Source organism: Phasianus colchicus, chromosome 2, assembly GCF_987193195.1.
Source record: "Phasianus colchicus chromosome 2, bPhaCol1.hap1.1, whole genome shotgun sequence".
Lineage (NCBI taxonomy): Eukaryota > Metazoa > Chordata > Aves > Galliformes > Phasianidae > Phasianus > Phasianus colchicus.
This window is the reverse complement of record NC_143437.1, coordinates 66,458,178-66,471,959: the sequence shown is the minus strand read 5'-3', so window position 1 is coordinate 66,471,959 and position 13,782 is coordinate 66,458,178. Positions and strand designations below refer to the sequence as shown.

The following is a 13,782-nucleotide window of genomic DNA, read 5'->3' as shown; positions in this document are numbered from 1 at the left end:
TTGGCAAACTGTAAAATTGTTTTTGAAATGAAAAGACAACTCTGCGTGTATTGAAATGAAATAGTTATTAAGAAATCATTTTATAATTATATTTTTGCTGCTCATAGAGGTGATTCTTTTTGTGTAGTTGCAAAATCTCCCAGCATGCTTGTGACAGCTGTAGGAGATAATCATCCCTTTTCTGCCCCTTAAACTTAGAGTAAATTATTCCCCATGCTATGCTGCTGTAAAATGAACACATTAAAGAGAATCTTTAATATATATATATATAGATATATATCTTATATATCTTTAATATAATTATGGTGGCATTTGGGCAGGTTCAGACATTGTTTTTTAATTTTCCCTAGAGTAATTTGCATGTATTTCTGAGTTGCATTAAGTGTAGAAAGTAGTGTTAAGTCACAGACAACACAAAACTGTACCTCCTGTCACTCCTCCTCTGGAAATGAGAGATCATCTTTCTCTGCCAGTTCTGCATTTTAACAACTTTTTAAAATTTTGAAATACTGTTTGGGTGGTGACAGAATCTTCTTTCAACATAGGTCATAAATGGAGCCAATTCTTTCAAAGCACGTTGTTCAGTTTTGGAAAAAGGAAGCTTTCTCTCTGTGTGCTAACATTTGAATTGGTGCTCTGAACCAGAAATTTCTTCAGAGAATACTGAACTCAGAGTATTGTGAACATATAATAGAACATATAACCTAAAAATAGTATGAACCTCCTCTGGATTAGAAGCAAAAATGGACACTTGAACAAGGACCACAGTGATTCTTTTAGTACATTGTATTACCATACATCTGAAGAGTGTTTTTTGGGTACTGCGGTGTAATTACTTCTGGCTGACATTATGTACCTGTACCTGGTTTCCAACTGCTCTTTGCAGTGTGATATAAATAACTCTGCTGAAAAACATACTTTCAATCATTTTTCCAAATGCACTTCTTACATTTATCTAGGAGTACAAGAAATCTGCTTTCCTCCTGAAGGGAGAATGGAGTGTTTTGATTCTCTGTAGCTCTTGTGGAGAAGACTGTGGATATGCTTTAATGCTCTTGTTGTAAAGACTAGCTGGTTGCATACGCTGGGATACAAGGTGTCTTCAGTGCCTGGGTGCATTGCTGGATGTGCTGAATAGCAATAACACTTGCACCAACTTTAATGAATCCAGAGATATCCACTGCCCTATTCTGATGCTGATGAAGCCCAAGCAGGAGGAAAGTTCAGTGGTATCTGCAGAATGGTTCAGAGCTGTGTTCTCCTAAAATCTTTGAAAATGGACCATCTTTGAAGATATATAGTCCGTGTTTTCTAAATTCTCTTAATGTTAAATTTGTAATTTTATTTTAAATCAAGACTGCTTAGGTTCTGCTTGTCACACCTGTATTGATCAGACATGACTGATACTGAGTAGCAATTATTACATGCAAGTTGGCTTTTAGCTTTGCTCAAGTAGTACATGGGCTTTTTTACTGTTGGTTTCCAGATAAAGGAAATTAGGAAAATTTCAGTGAGCAATGAAACGCCCTGCATTTTGCATTTCTTTTAACTTGCTGACTGTTTTACTTGAGTTTTTTTTAATCTGTTAGTATCTTTTCAAAAATTAAAAATACAGCAGAACACATTGTAATTATCATTGAGTGTTTGATAGCCCAGGTTACTTTTGAAAACAATTTCATCCATTTAGAGAAATTCTCTTCTTCATTCAGTACTTCCTTTTGAATTTGTTAGTATAAGGTCTATTTCTTGGAAGATTAGATAAAAAAATTGCTTTATATTTGCTAAGCAAACATGGCATTATCACTTCCTTATAACTGCACAAAACAAACAGTTGTCATTGAGCTTGTTCATCATTCTGTGTATTCAAATCCTAGGAGTTCTTGGAGGGAGTGAGGTCCTTATTGTTGAAAGGCAGAAGTAAATGAATACTGTATCTGTAGAAGATTTAGTAGATTGATTTTTTTTTTTTTTTTACATTAAACATATGCTAAATGTCCTAAATGGTTTCTTGGCAGTGCTGTGGAAACAAAGGCAAATCAAAGTGCATTCATAATTAGCCAACAAGTGACTTTGGAAATTACTAGTTGTCATGGATTCTTAACCAAGCTGGTAACTTGATCACACAGTGCTTTTTTTGCATTCTCTATTTCGAACCCTAATTTGTTGTTTCATGTCAGGAAAAGTTCGGTTTCATGAATTTCTGTAAAAACATTTATTCACAAGCCAAAGAATTCTTATAAATATTTATAAAAACCTAGGTTAACAAACTTTACATTAGTTTACACTAAACTTACATCACAAGGACCTCTTATCTAGTTGCTGTTAACTTTGGGTGTTGTTTCCCAGGGACCTTGGGAAAATGGTTTAAAGTCCATGTGATTCAGATCCTCATGTATGTAGGAAGAATAATCTTCTTGTCTTTCATCTGTTCTGTCAACACTGAGCTCTGAGCTTTTCAGAATTGAAAGTGTAGATTAGATTAGCGTAGCGTTTTTGGTAGACTTGTCATCTGAGATGCTGAATGTTATATTGACAATAAAACCATCAGCATTTATCTGATTTAATCATCATTTTCCATTTGTTTATGCATGTCTGCTTAAATTAAAAAACAAAAAACACCATAATTTAAATGTTCACATTTGATCTAAGTTCTTCCTTTCCAAAACTAAACACAGTATTCCCTTTCTTTGCCCCTACCCCTCTGTATGTATTCTTTGGGTAGTGTTTTTTTTTTTTTTTTTGTCCTGTCCTACCTCCTGACTTCTTTATATACAATCTATGAATGTTGAATTAGCAAGGTCAGCATAAGTCTTCCCTACTTAAAAGGCTCCTCAGAGATCACCTTTCTGCACGAGATGTTCTCACCTTCTCTCAGATTCCTTTTCTGCACTGTAGAGAACCTACTCCTAATGTAGATTGTAAAATTCTCATTGAAGTGTGTAACTGTGTAAAGAGATGTTCTTCTTTCTCTGGCTTTTGAAACTGTGTATGCTGTTATGGAGGTTTCCTATTTTTCAGTCTTCTCTGCTCCTGAAGAATGTGACTGAAATTTTGTTGTCTGCAGGGAATTGTGCATGAGGAGGGAAAAAAAAAAATTGAAGACTCTTTCAAGAGCTCAGTAAGCAATTTAAGGGGCTACCATTTAGGGAAAACAAATAAATAAATAGCTCAATGTGCAAGTTTTGTAGGTCACATATATTAGAATTCAAACAAGGCAACAGAGTACATTTTGTCTCCTTCTTTAGATATTCTTTACAGATTGAAGGAGAATTACTATGGTGGCTCTCTGGTGACTGCTGTACTGTGAGCTCAGCATACCACCACGCACAGCTTCTTCCAAGTATGAAACTTTGTAGGAACTGAAGAGTATTTCACTGCTCTTATTGTAGAGACAATAAGAATAGACTCCTAGTGAAATGACAATATTGTGAAGCCTGGTCACAATTACTGTGCAAGTAACTGTCCTTTGCATGTCAGGGGTACTGTCCTTCAGGGCATGGAGTTTACATTCCAATCAATTTTTATAGAAATAAAAATCTCTCAGGTTTATTTGATAGCCAAGCATAAATAATGTGCTCTCCTTTGTGACTGTTGTCAGATACTGAACTTATTCAAAAGATTCCTATGCAACTAAGGTTGGAGAAATGCTTTTGATTAAATGAGTGGACAGTACAAGCATTCTATAAACATTTAGAGTTTAATATGTGCCTATTCATCAAAACTGGCATATATGAACTTACAGTTCTTTCAAGATATTTTTAGCATGTTGAAGCAATTGAGATTTAGTAACTGAATGTTCAAAATGACATTCGCTTTGTCCCAGTTTCTTCAAGTCTTAGGAAATGACTTGACTCACTAATGCTTCAGAAATGTCATGTCTTTAGATACAGATCAATAAATAGAGAAGGCATCAAATTAGTATATAGTATGTTTTGGTTTGTTTTTTGCTGTTCACTTTCTAGTGGACTATACAGGCCAGCTGCATTTGATTAAATGACATCTTTTTGAAGTTAGATGGTGACATTGTTAAGTTTGTACAGTGTGCTAGCGTCAGGTGCTGTTTGCTAGTTTAAATGCTTTGAACTAGATAAATGAGTATCTGCAGGAGCTGTGGATTCTTTGAAAAATATCTACTTTACAAACATCTAGATATAAATTCAGATGGACTGGAGTTTGATACCAATTCTGGAAATGCCCACTTTAGTGTTTATAATCAACTAGCAGTATATGATAGCGATGCGGAGGATAAACTATCACTGGTGGGGGGAAAAATTAGAAGTTTGAAGTGGAAATTCTACAGTATTACTCATGCAAGTACCAACAAAAAAAATAGAACAAAATGCTGATTTGGTGAGAGCATATTAGTGAGTCATGCACTCTTCAGAAGAGTTTCAACTCTTTTGAAACAAGAGGTTTTGTTGTTTAAGAGAAGCATAAAAGCAGCAAGCGTTTTGTAAATTTTGTCTTAATCTTTTAGGCAGGTAACTTGCTTACATTTTATTATTAATTTATATTCTGTTGCCGTACTTACATTCTCTTGTAGTACCGCAGTATCCTAAGATTAACAGGAATTATAATACATAATTTTACATTCTACATATACGATATACATATACATTATAATAATTTAAAATCAGGAAGAATAAAAATACAGTCTGTTCACTAAGACTTCACTTTTTGCAAAATCGTGAGCTATATGCCTTTAATTCTAGAAGGACCAAATGTTTCTGTGATGCAGCATAGCAAATTCTGTCTACAACTTGGTAAAATATAACTTGCTTTTAGGTATGCAGCCAAACTCTCTGGATGACCAGCGACTTTATATTACCATAACACAGACCTGAGCAATATGCAGTGGCTGCGTTTTTCAGAAATGACCAGCTGCAATAGCAGGAATTTGTAATCTATTTTTTTCCTTCTTTACCTCTTAGAAGGTGAGCACTTATTCTCTCTCTATGAGTTCTAAGAGTAGAAATACATTTTAGATTGTTTTCTCAGCTGTAATAATAATAGATGAACAGAACTAAATTTCAGTATTCAAAATTGGATCACAATTTTATCTGCTTAGGAATTCACGTGATTTGCCTTTGAAGAGATACTTGTTGAAATTCCTCCTATAAGAGGCTTTTCTTCACAGAATTTACATTTTTATCGCTATTTAACATATATTGTTTCAGAAGTTAGTGGTGTAAAGAACAATTCCAATACTGATTACAGCAGCAAGTGTTCTACTCTGCAATTTAAAAGCCCGTATCAAATTTTTAATTAAATTGATCATCATTTAGTAATTACATTATAAAGAAGAGGCGATTACATTTTCATTTTAAAACACTGCAGTTACCTTTCTGAGAGCACTATAATGTTGCTAAGATACTCCTCAAAAACAAAGTAATATTTTATATGGAAAACACGAAGCAAAGCAGGAAATTTTAATGCACGCTTAACTATAGGAATGCTGGACCAACTGGTGAAAAGTATGTTTGTGGTATAGATGATGTTTGCAGAGCCAAACAAAGCTAGAATTAAACTAAACTGGCATTGGCAGCTCAAATGCCTTTATCTGCTGTTTTGAAGATCCCAAAGAAATGTGCATCATCATGTGTTGCTGTTGAATGTCTTTAAAATGAGTGAGCTGGCCTGGCTTGCTCACTTAATTTCAGCACTGCCCCTTTGGCAGCCAGCAAGAGTGTCATGAAGAGCAAGGAGTTTGGCAGCGTCCACCCTTAAATTAGAAAGGGAGCAAGAAAGCTGTGGTTGTAGACATAGTCTTGGAAGCAAGGAAGAGATTATGGCAGAAGTCCCTTAAATTAATGGGAAAAGGATTGAAGGGATGGTGATATTTAAGATATTAAGGGGTGGATTCAGGGAGATGTAAGCACTGACAGTTTTCAGAAGACTGCTTAAAAGTTGGGAACCACTATGCTAAACAAAGGTAGTATGGGAAGAGACAAATTGTACCCTAAGGCGTTTTCCAGTCTATCTGATAAAATGCATTGTTAAATCCAACCTAAATTTATCATTAAAAGTTTAGAAAGAGAGGTGCCTTCAAGTGGTAACCGTTCCCATAACTGTTGAAGTCCAATATAAGTCAAAGGGATTTCTTGAAATGTTGCTAAATTAGCTGGTGATAGTCTGAAATAGCTGTGTTTCCATGATTGGGGCCAAATCACTGATCAAAGCTGTGCTTTGGACTTGAAATTGTGTTACATAAATTTTGCTGATGTAAAGACTCGTAGATGAAGAGTGCACTGTCTTCTAAGGCAACTTTTACTGAATAACAGTAAGGATTAAGGAAAGCTTGGATTTCAGTTACATGTGTCATTTTTAGGGTGCTGTAGTTGTAACACCTGAACAATTAATATTCCATGCAATTCAGCCAAGTTCCAAGAAAGAACACAAATTTATCTATTCTAACTTTGCCCTATACGTGTTGAAAACTCAGTAAAATCAGAAAGTGTTGTGGCTTAGGCAACACTTACAACAAAAGTAAACTTTTTGTGAGTCCAGTCTGTATCTTCAGTTCCCAAATAGTCTGAAAAGCCTTTTCTTTGCATTATTATATTAATTCTATGCAATTGTAGTTTACTTTTATTATACATATATGTATCATATTGGTAGGTAACATTGTATTTTGTAGTCAGGAAGTATAAATTATTTGATGAGGTTGGGAAGATGATCAGAAGGGCTTGAAAGGAAATTTCTGTTGTAGTCCCATCTTGCTTAAAATCAAAAGCTTTGATGCTTTTTCTTCTGACTTTGTCCCTTCATACTATATATCAAATAAATGGAAGAAATTATGCTTAAAATCTTAAAAATACTAATGAAGTTAAACCATGCTGTCCTAAGTAATTCTAGAATGTAATAGGTGACCTTTAACTTTTCCTTTCTTAGAAACTGAAAACGGTAAAAAAATGTTTAGTCCAGAAGAAAAATATATTCCTATGGACTTATTTTTTGCAAGATATCTAATTTTTTAACTCTTCAACACAGACTTAAAATCTATGTGATGGAGATTTGAAAGATGAATTCAAACCTTTATTTTAATATTTCTTTTGTCCGACATTGGTCTGTTTTGACCAAGCTTTAATACAGAGGCAGCCTTGTTATTTTTCATCTCTAAAATCAACTGGTTGCTGTTACACTGTGAATATATTGGGTAGTTTTGAATATCTGATATTCTATTTGCTGGTGTACTTAAAGTTTTTCTTTACATTTCTCTTCCAGTTGATTGAGAATCAGTGGGGCTTTTTCCAAATGGACCTTGGAGGCATTACTTCATGCTCATAGTGCAGCTAGAGGAACATTATTGTATTTCATTTATAGAAGATCTTTGCCTTCGTTTGAATTTTCCAATTCTTTGAAGGCACAGTTCCCTGTGTTTTCCTTTTAAAAGAGGATATTACACACTCAGAAGTAACTTATTTTTTGAGGGGCACCTAGATAGTGAATCATAGTTTCTGTGGAATGTAGCGATGTTAATATGTGTGAATCTTCACTGCATTTGGGTTGATTGATGCTCACTTCTGAAAATAATCAGCTTTGACAGAAATTTGCTGCTGTAATTTCTTAGCTGAGAAGTTTTGAGTCCAAAAAATGTATGCATACACTGATATGGTAGTTAACAATAGCATTCTGTTTTTCAGACTCTGGTTGTTATCCCAGTATGCCTTTAAGTAGTGTAAAGTATTTAGAAAATTTGTCTTCAGTGGCTAGCATACTAGATGGCAAATGAAAAAGATAGTTTAAAAAAAATCTGTGGTATTAAAGGCGGTTTTGTTCATTGCATTATCAAAGAGGATGTAGCAGGCTTTGGAACTCTCCATAAATGACAAGATGATGAGGTTGATCAGAAAATAGCTAACGTATGAGGAGAGATAAAATACATTTGGTTGCATAATAGTGATGCGGAGGAGGCAAATAGAGGATGACTGTTCACCATTTCTTCCACTTTAAGAACTACAAGTAACCAAGGCATGTAATCCCAAATCAAATGAATGTCACATCAGACACAACCAAGTAGTACAACGTTTTCCCAAAGGATTCTATATGTCTCAGAGAAATATTAGGAAATCAGTGAACGCCTTGGAAATTGCTTTCCGTGAAACAGAAGTCCAGTTTCAAATTTTATCTCACATAGTTCCTAAATTCTGGTGCTGAGACTGATAAATATACTGGAGATGGGATTATTCAGTACCTGTTTTGTTTTAATAAGCTATCCTCAAGCATTGATACTAGTTGCTTCATGAAACAGGATAGTAGATGTCATGAAATCTTGGTGTGACATAGAAGAAAAGGATTGATACATCAAAGTGTTCAGTGTATATGATGGCAAGAAAGTGTATCTACAGTGTTTTAAATCTTTGTTGTAGTGAATGGTTGGGCAGCTTTGTTTACAGAGAGTTTTATAAAGCAGTAGTTTGTTAACACCTATCTGAAGAGTTAAAGTAGCTTTTCCAGGTGAAACAAAAACTATAAATATATGAGAACTGATGATTCAGAGAACTCTTCAAAACATGTATGCCATTTTTTTAATAACTGAAAAATGATTTATTTCTCCTACTTAGGAATTATGGGTGCATTGCATCCACTATTCTAGATAACTCATAGTTCTGCCAGATAGTTTTTCTTTGGAGTTCATTTCAAAATTGGATTTCTTCTAAATCAAATAATATTAACAGAAGAAAAAGTTAACGCAGGTTACCTTCAGATGTTGACATTGAATATATAACAGAGATTAGTCATTGAATGTTCTGTTGTGGAATCCAAACTGTTCTGCTATCAAGCAGGTAAAAGTCAGGGAGTGTTTTATAAATAAATTACTGAAGTATTGCTGGGAAATGCACATCGTATACTTACAAATATTGCTTTCATAATAGCTTTGTGCTTTAAAAATGGAAATTGTTACACATATACTTTGTGTTTATTCATTTATTATATATTGTGTATAAATAGTTTTGTTTCTACTTTGTTGTTGATTTTGGAGCATGCATTTCTACTGAAAAATTTGGCTTGGAACCATCAAATATTTTAAATTTGAAAGGATCCTGGAGGCCATCTGGTCAAATCTCCTGCCAGAGAAAGACCAAATTGATTTGCTCACCACATACACTTGAGTTTTTCATGTCCTCATGGATGGGAGTCTCCAGACTCTCTGAGCAACTTGTTTAATGTTTGACAACCCTCACAATGGAAAAATGTTCCCTTAAACGTGATCAGAACATCCCACATTGCTATTTTCTTGTCCTTTTTGAAATCTGTCCTTTCATCACGTACTCCACAAAGAGGCTGCTTCCATGGAGTCTATAACCTCCCATTAGGCAGTTGGAGATAGCTGAACTGAGCAAACCTGGCACACACAGCCTCTCATCATACATCAAGTACTCCAGCTCCATAATCATTTTGGTGGCCTTTATTGAACTCATCCAGTGTCTGCCTTGTACTGGAGAGCCCTAATCTGGACATGATCTTAAGAGTCCAGAGAACAGGGGGACACAATCAGTTCTTGCTGCCTATGCAGTTTCTCAGAGTTGTGGTGAGAAGACCAGCTTCTGCCTTATGAGTGAGTCTGATTTTTACAACAGTGCCTAGAAAAGTTCTGGTGTGCTCAGGTTCTTGGAAATTTTCAGACTACATGTATTTCTCAGAAGACGAGTAGGTGTAAATATTAGGATTCAAAGAGAACATGTACTGTATGAAGCTATTTAAAAGATCAGGAGATATCAGCTGTGCCAGTGTACAGAGCGTTGTTGCCGATAGTCAGTCATCTGTTTCCTTACAGATAGATGGACACTTCTTATCTGATAAATCCTTTCTATTTGTTGGTCTAGAAAGTAATCTCTTGCTTGTTACAATTGCTACTGAGTGGGTAGTTCAGTGAAGTTTTCCCATTATCTGCTATACTGTATGGCACAGATCAGCTCGGGTGCCTACTGATCATAGAAGTTCTGAGGAAGGATGGAAAAAATGAGGACAGAGTGAAGGAAGTACAGAAAGTATCCAGTAATGTGATTAGTGACATCTTACCTAATTACCCTACTTGGAAATCAGGTCTTACCAGGCCTGCAGTAACAATCTAGGTAAATGGATTATTGACTGCCGAGTTACCTTTCCATTGACTCTCATGCATAGATTTCAAGGAAAATAAATACTTCTCTTCAACTATGCAATTTTGTTTTACTTAAAGTTCAAATATTCTGTGTGTTTTCTTCCAGAATACCAATCTCCTCCTTTTCTCAAGATAATATTTATGAAGTCCAGCCTCCGAGAGCTGATAGGAAGTCAATAGAAATTTTTCATGCACACATTCAGGCTGGAAAAGGAAACATGCAGCCCTTGGGAAAAGATGACTTCCTTATGTACAGAGAGTACATTCGAAACAGATACCTCTAAATACAAGCTGGATTCTCACATCGAGTCTACAGTAGTGATTGCTTGTGAAAATAATTTTAGAAAGGAGCTCTAGTTTTGTTGTTTGCAATAATAAAGTTATTTTCTTAAATTTATTATCTTACAATTCTATTTACTGGTTTGCTGTTACATATTTATAGCTTTATATGAAAAACAGTGATTTAATACTTCTTCAGCTGAAAGAGAAACATCTATCTTAAGAGATTAAGTGAATAATCAGAGTACTTGCAGTTGCTGGAAAGTTTGTAGTGATTTATGGCAAAGAAATTGCATCTTTAGTGTTTTATCTTAATTTCTTACATTCTTATGTTTGCTAATGAAGTTGAAGTGATTTGTACATACGAAGAGAATGTTTTCTTCCTCTCTTCCATTATAGGAAACAACCCAACCAAGCGTTTTCTGATGTTTCTTGAGATTTTTAGCAAAATGAGTGCTTGTACTTTGCTGCTTTCTTAAACAAAAGAAAAAATTATGTCAAAATCAAAATTTGCCTGTAAAGTAATAAGCCTGCTTGTGTTAAAACTAACCTTTCCAATGCTAGTGGCTGCAGAATCCGTGCTATAGAGAGGGTGAAAACTGCATGTGAAGAATTATCATGGGCTTCTAGTAGGACTCTGAGGTGAGCCTCTCAGTGACTACATCATAAATGAGGAAGCACTATTTGGACTTTGGTGGGAGATCCAAGGCCACCCTGTCACTTTACTGTATGACAGGTGTCACCCCCCTTTGCACCAGATTTTTTCCCTGTATTTGTGCTTCTGTAAGGTGCTTTCAGGTTCAAACCTACAACCTCCCCAGGAAACCAGTAAGTGGTGTATAGAGCCTGGATTAGCTGGGATGATCATACACAGCAGGTGGGTTTAGGCAACATCATGTCCAGCACTAGGTAAGAATGAAGAGAAGCAGGTATCTGAAGTAAACTGTTTGATTTGGCCTTGTGATTAAAGTGTTTCTCATGTAGGAAAAATTTAAAAACCCTATGATTTTGTAATTACAAGCTAAAATTCTCAACACTACTTTCTAGTCTTTTGCCTTGAAGAACACTGACAGCAACAGCAGCATCCTTGACAGATGATGTTATTCCACGTGCTTTTACAATCTGTATTTCAGGATTTTCTGGAATAACTCCGAATAACTTATCTTGGGAATGTCAGCCAACTGCATGTACTAGTTGTAGAGAACATGTTTGTGTTCGTAGTTAATTGCTTGCAGGCCGCTGCCCCAGATTTTTGGCTGCATGCTGCAAGCATATTTCGCATATGTTTGCATATCTCCTGCAGTAAGTAGCACTCCTGTCAGTAATTCAGCAAAAGAAGAGATATACTGGATAAAAGGAAAAGACTTAGGTTGCTTGTGCAGCCTGTGTATTTCACTGTATGGACAGTGGGAGAACGTGGTACCTTAGGCTACCAAAAAATGACTGTGTCCATTTCCATTCACTGTTGTTAATTGATTAGTATCACCAGCACAAGTCCAGTTGTACCAAAGATTCCAGAGATGCTGCCTGTAAGTCTGCCTATTTTATTCTGTTCTTGTGATAATAAGATTTGGTTCTCAGCCACGTTAACATTTCTCAAGAGACACGTTTCACTTTCAGAAACTGAGGAAAGTATGTGTAAAATAAGTATAAACACAAAAGGAATGGGCTGTATTGGCTGTAAAGAGTAACATGGTCTCTTTTGACTTTGTTTAGTAATGATCTAATTTAATATTATGCTATATGGACAGATACCACATTTCTCAGATAATTTTTTTTTTTTTCACCAAAATTTTGCTTTAGTGTTTCTGAAGGGTACATTGAAATAAAATACCAAAATGTACACACAGACTTAATGGCTTTGGTTTCTTTTCTTGTGTGATTTCTTGTGATTCAAGAGGCACAGGCATAGGGTTAGAACTCTGTTGTTTCTGAGCCAGTGATCCCTTGATGCCAGTCCTAAAACTTAAGCTGCATTCTGTGACCCTGTTCATACTGATGCTTCTGCCCTTAATGAGCTACCATGCTTTCCTCTCTTTGTAAGTTTTGCTCCCACTAGCAAATCCCACTGACTTTTTGTTCTCCCACTCAAATTCCTTTCCAGAAAGGCTGAAACACAATGTAAACACATCTGCAGCTACTGGAGGGAAGAAGGTGAAGGCACTGTTCTTACTGCTGAGATAATATTTATGGTTGCTCTTCATTTTGGTGTGGAGGTTTTGGCATTTTTGCACAGGATCCCAGGGAGGTTCTTTTGGCTGTGCAGACACCAATCAGCCAAGTGCTAGAAGAAACTCCAATTCACGTGACCTGTCAAACCATCTGGTTTTGGTGCTCCTTGCAGTCAGGTGAAGCAGCAGCTTCCCTCAGAAGATGCTTCATGCTCCATGAGAGCTTCACCCTGCCAGTGCTCCCCAGATGGCAACACACACGTTTGCAGATAAAACAGTGCAACTTCAACAGCTGCGTGAGCGTTGCATTATGTATGGAGTTCCATTTGCTGCTATAGTTTGAATCCAAGTGATCACCAGGAGACTGATGAGGAAAAGATAAAAGGTGCGTGGTTCCCAGATGCCTCCCTCCCTCTTGTATGTGTTTAACAAAACTAATTGAAGCGGTGATATAAAAGTAATATGAAAACTAGCACAGGTCATAAATTATGACTGCAGCCCTTGCAAGTATTGGTATTCAGCAGTTACATATTGGAGTTCTTGAATCTGAGTGTTACAAAGAAAACTCTTGCAGCTGCTAGTCTGCCTACTAGAATCAAGCATAATGGTACTGAGAAAAGGTGTTAGAAACAAGCTTTGGAATTACTGTATTTTTTGAGGAGAAATGCATGCTTGCTGCCATATCCATCTGAGCTTTGTATATAACATTTACATTCTTTTATTTTGAATATATTCATCTGTGAAGGATAGAGATGGGATGATGAGATTCAGACAGACATGTAATTCAGACATTACATTCAGGGCAAGTAATGATCCCTCTGGGACAGCCCGGGCACATTTTCCCTTTCTAGGAATTGTGCTGCTTGTGCTGAAGCCCACTATGGTTTTTAGGTGTTACAGTTGCAGTAGAGGTCACATTTATAGTCTTCATCCCTGGGCAGCACACAGCATTTATGAGATGGTGAGTGCAATGCAACCTTCACATCCCCACAAAAACCCTTGGCCTTCAAAGAGCACTTCTTTTTTGTGTTCTGTATCAATGTAGGTACTCCTTTATCATTAAGATATAAGGTTCTGTTTTCTCTATTTTTGTCTAATTTTTATTAATTGTACTTCCTTTCCTCTTTTTTTTTTTTTTTTTTTTAATTTTTATTTTTTATGACCAGTGGTTCAGAATCCTTTTTCTTACCCAGAACTGGGCCACAAGCTCCAGTTTTCCCATAATAT

The 13,782-nt window shown here is 35.9% G+C and overlaps 1 protein-coding gene across 2 annotated transcripts in view; it reads left to right on the top strand.

Annotated features, from left to right (window-relative positions):
• Positions 1-12,244, top strand: part of FIG4 (FIG4 phosphoinositide 5-phosphatase) — a 65,433-nt gene extending 53,189 nt beyond the window's left edge. For both annotated transcript variants that reach the window (XM_031611290.2, XM_031611291.2), the window contains exon 23: positions 10,212-12,244. In XM_031611290.2, the coding sequence (XP_031467150.2) occupies positions 10,212-10,389 (178 nt within the window). In that variant the 3' untranslated portion in view covers positions 10,390-12,244. The remainder of the gene's footprint in view (positions 1-10,211) is intronic.
• The last annotated feature ends 1,538 nt before the right edge of the window (positions 12,245-13,782 follow it).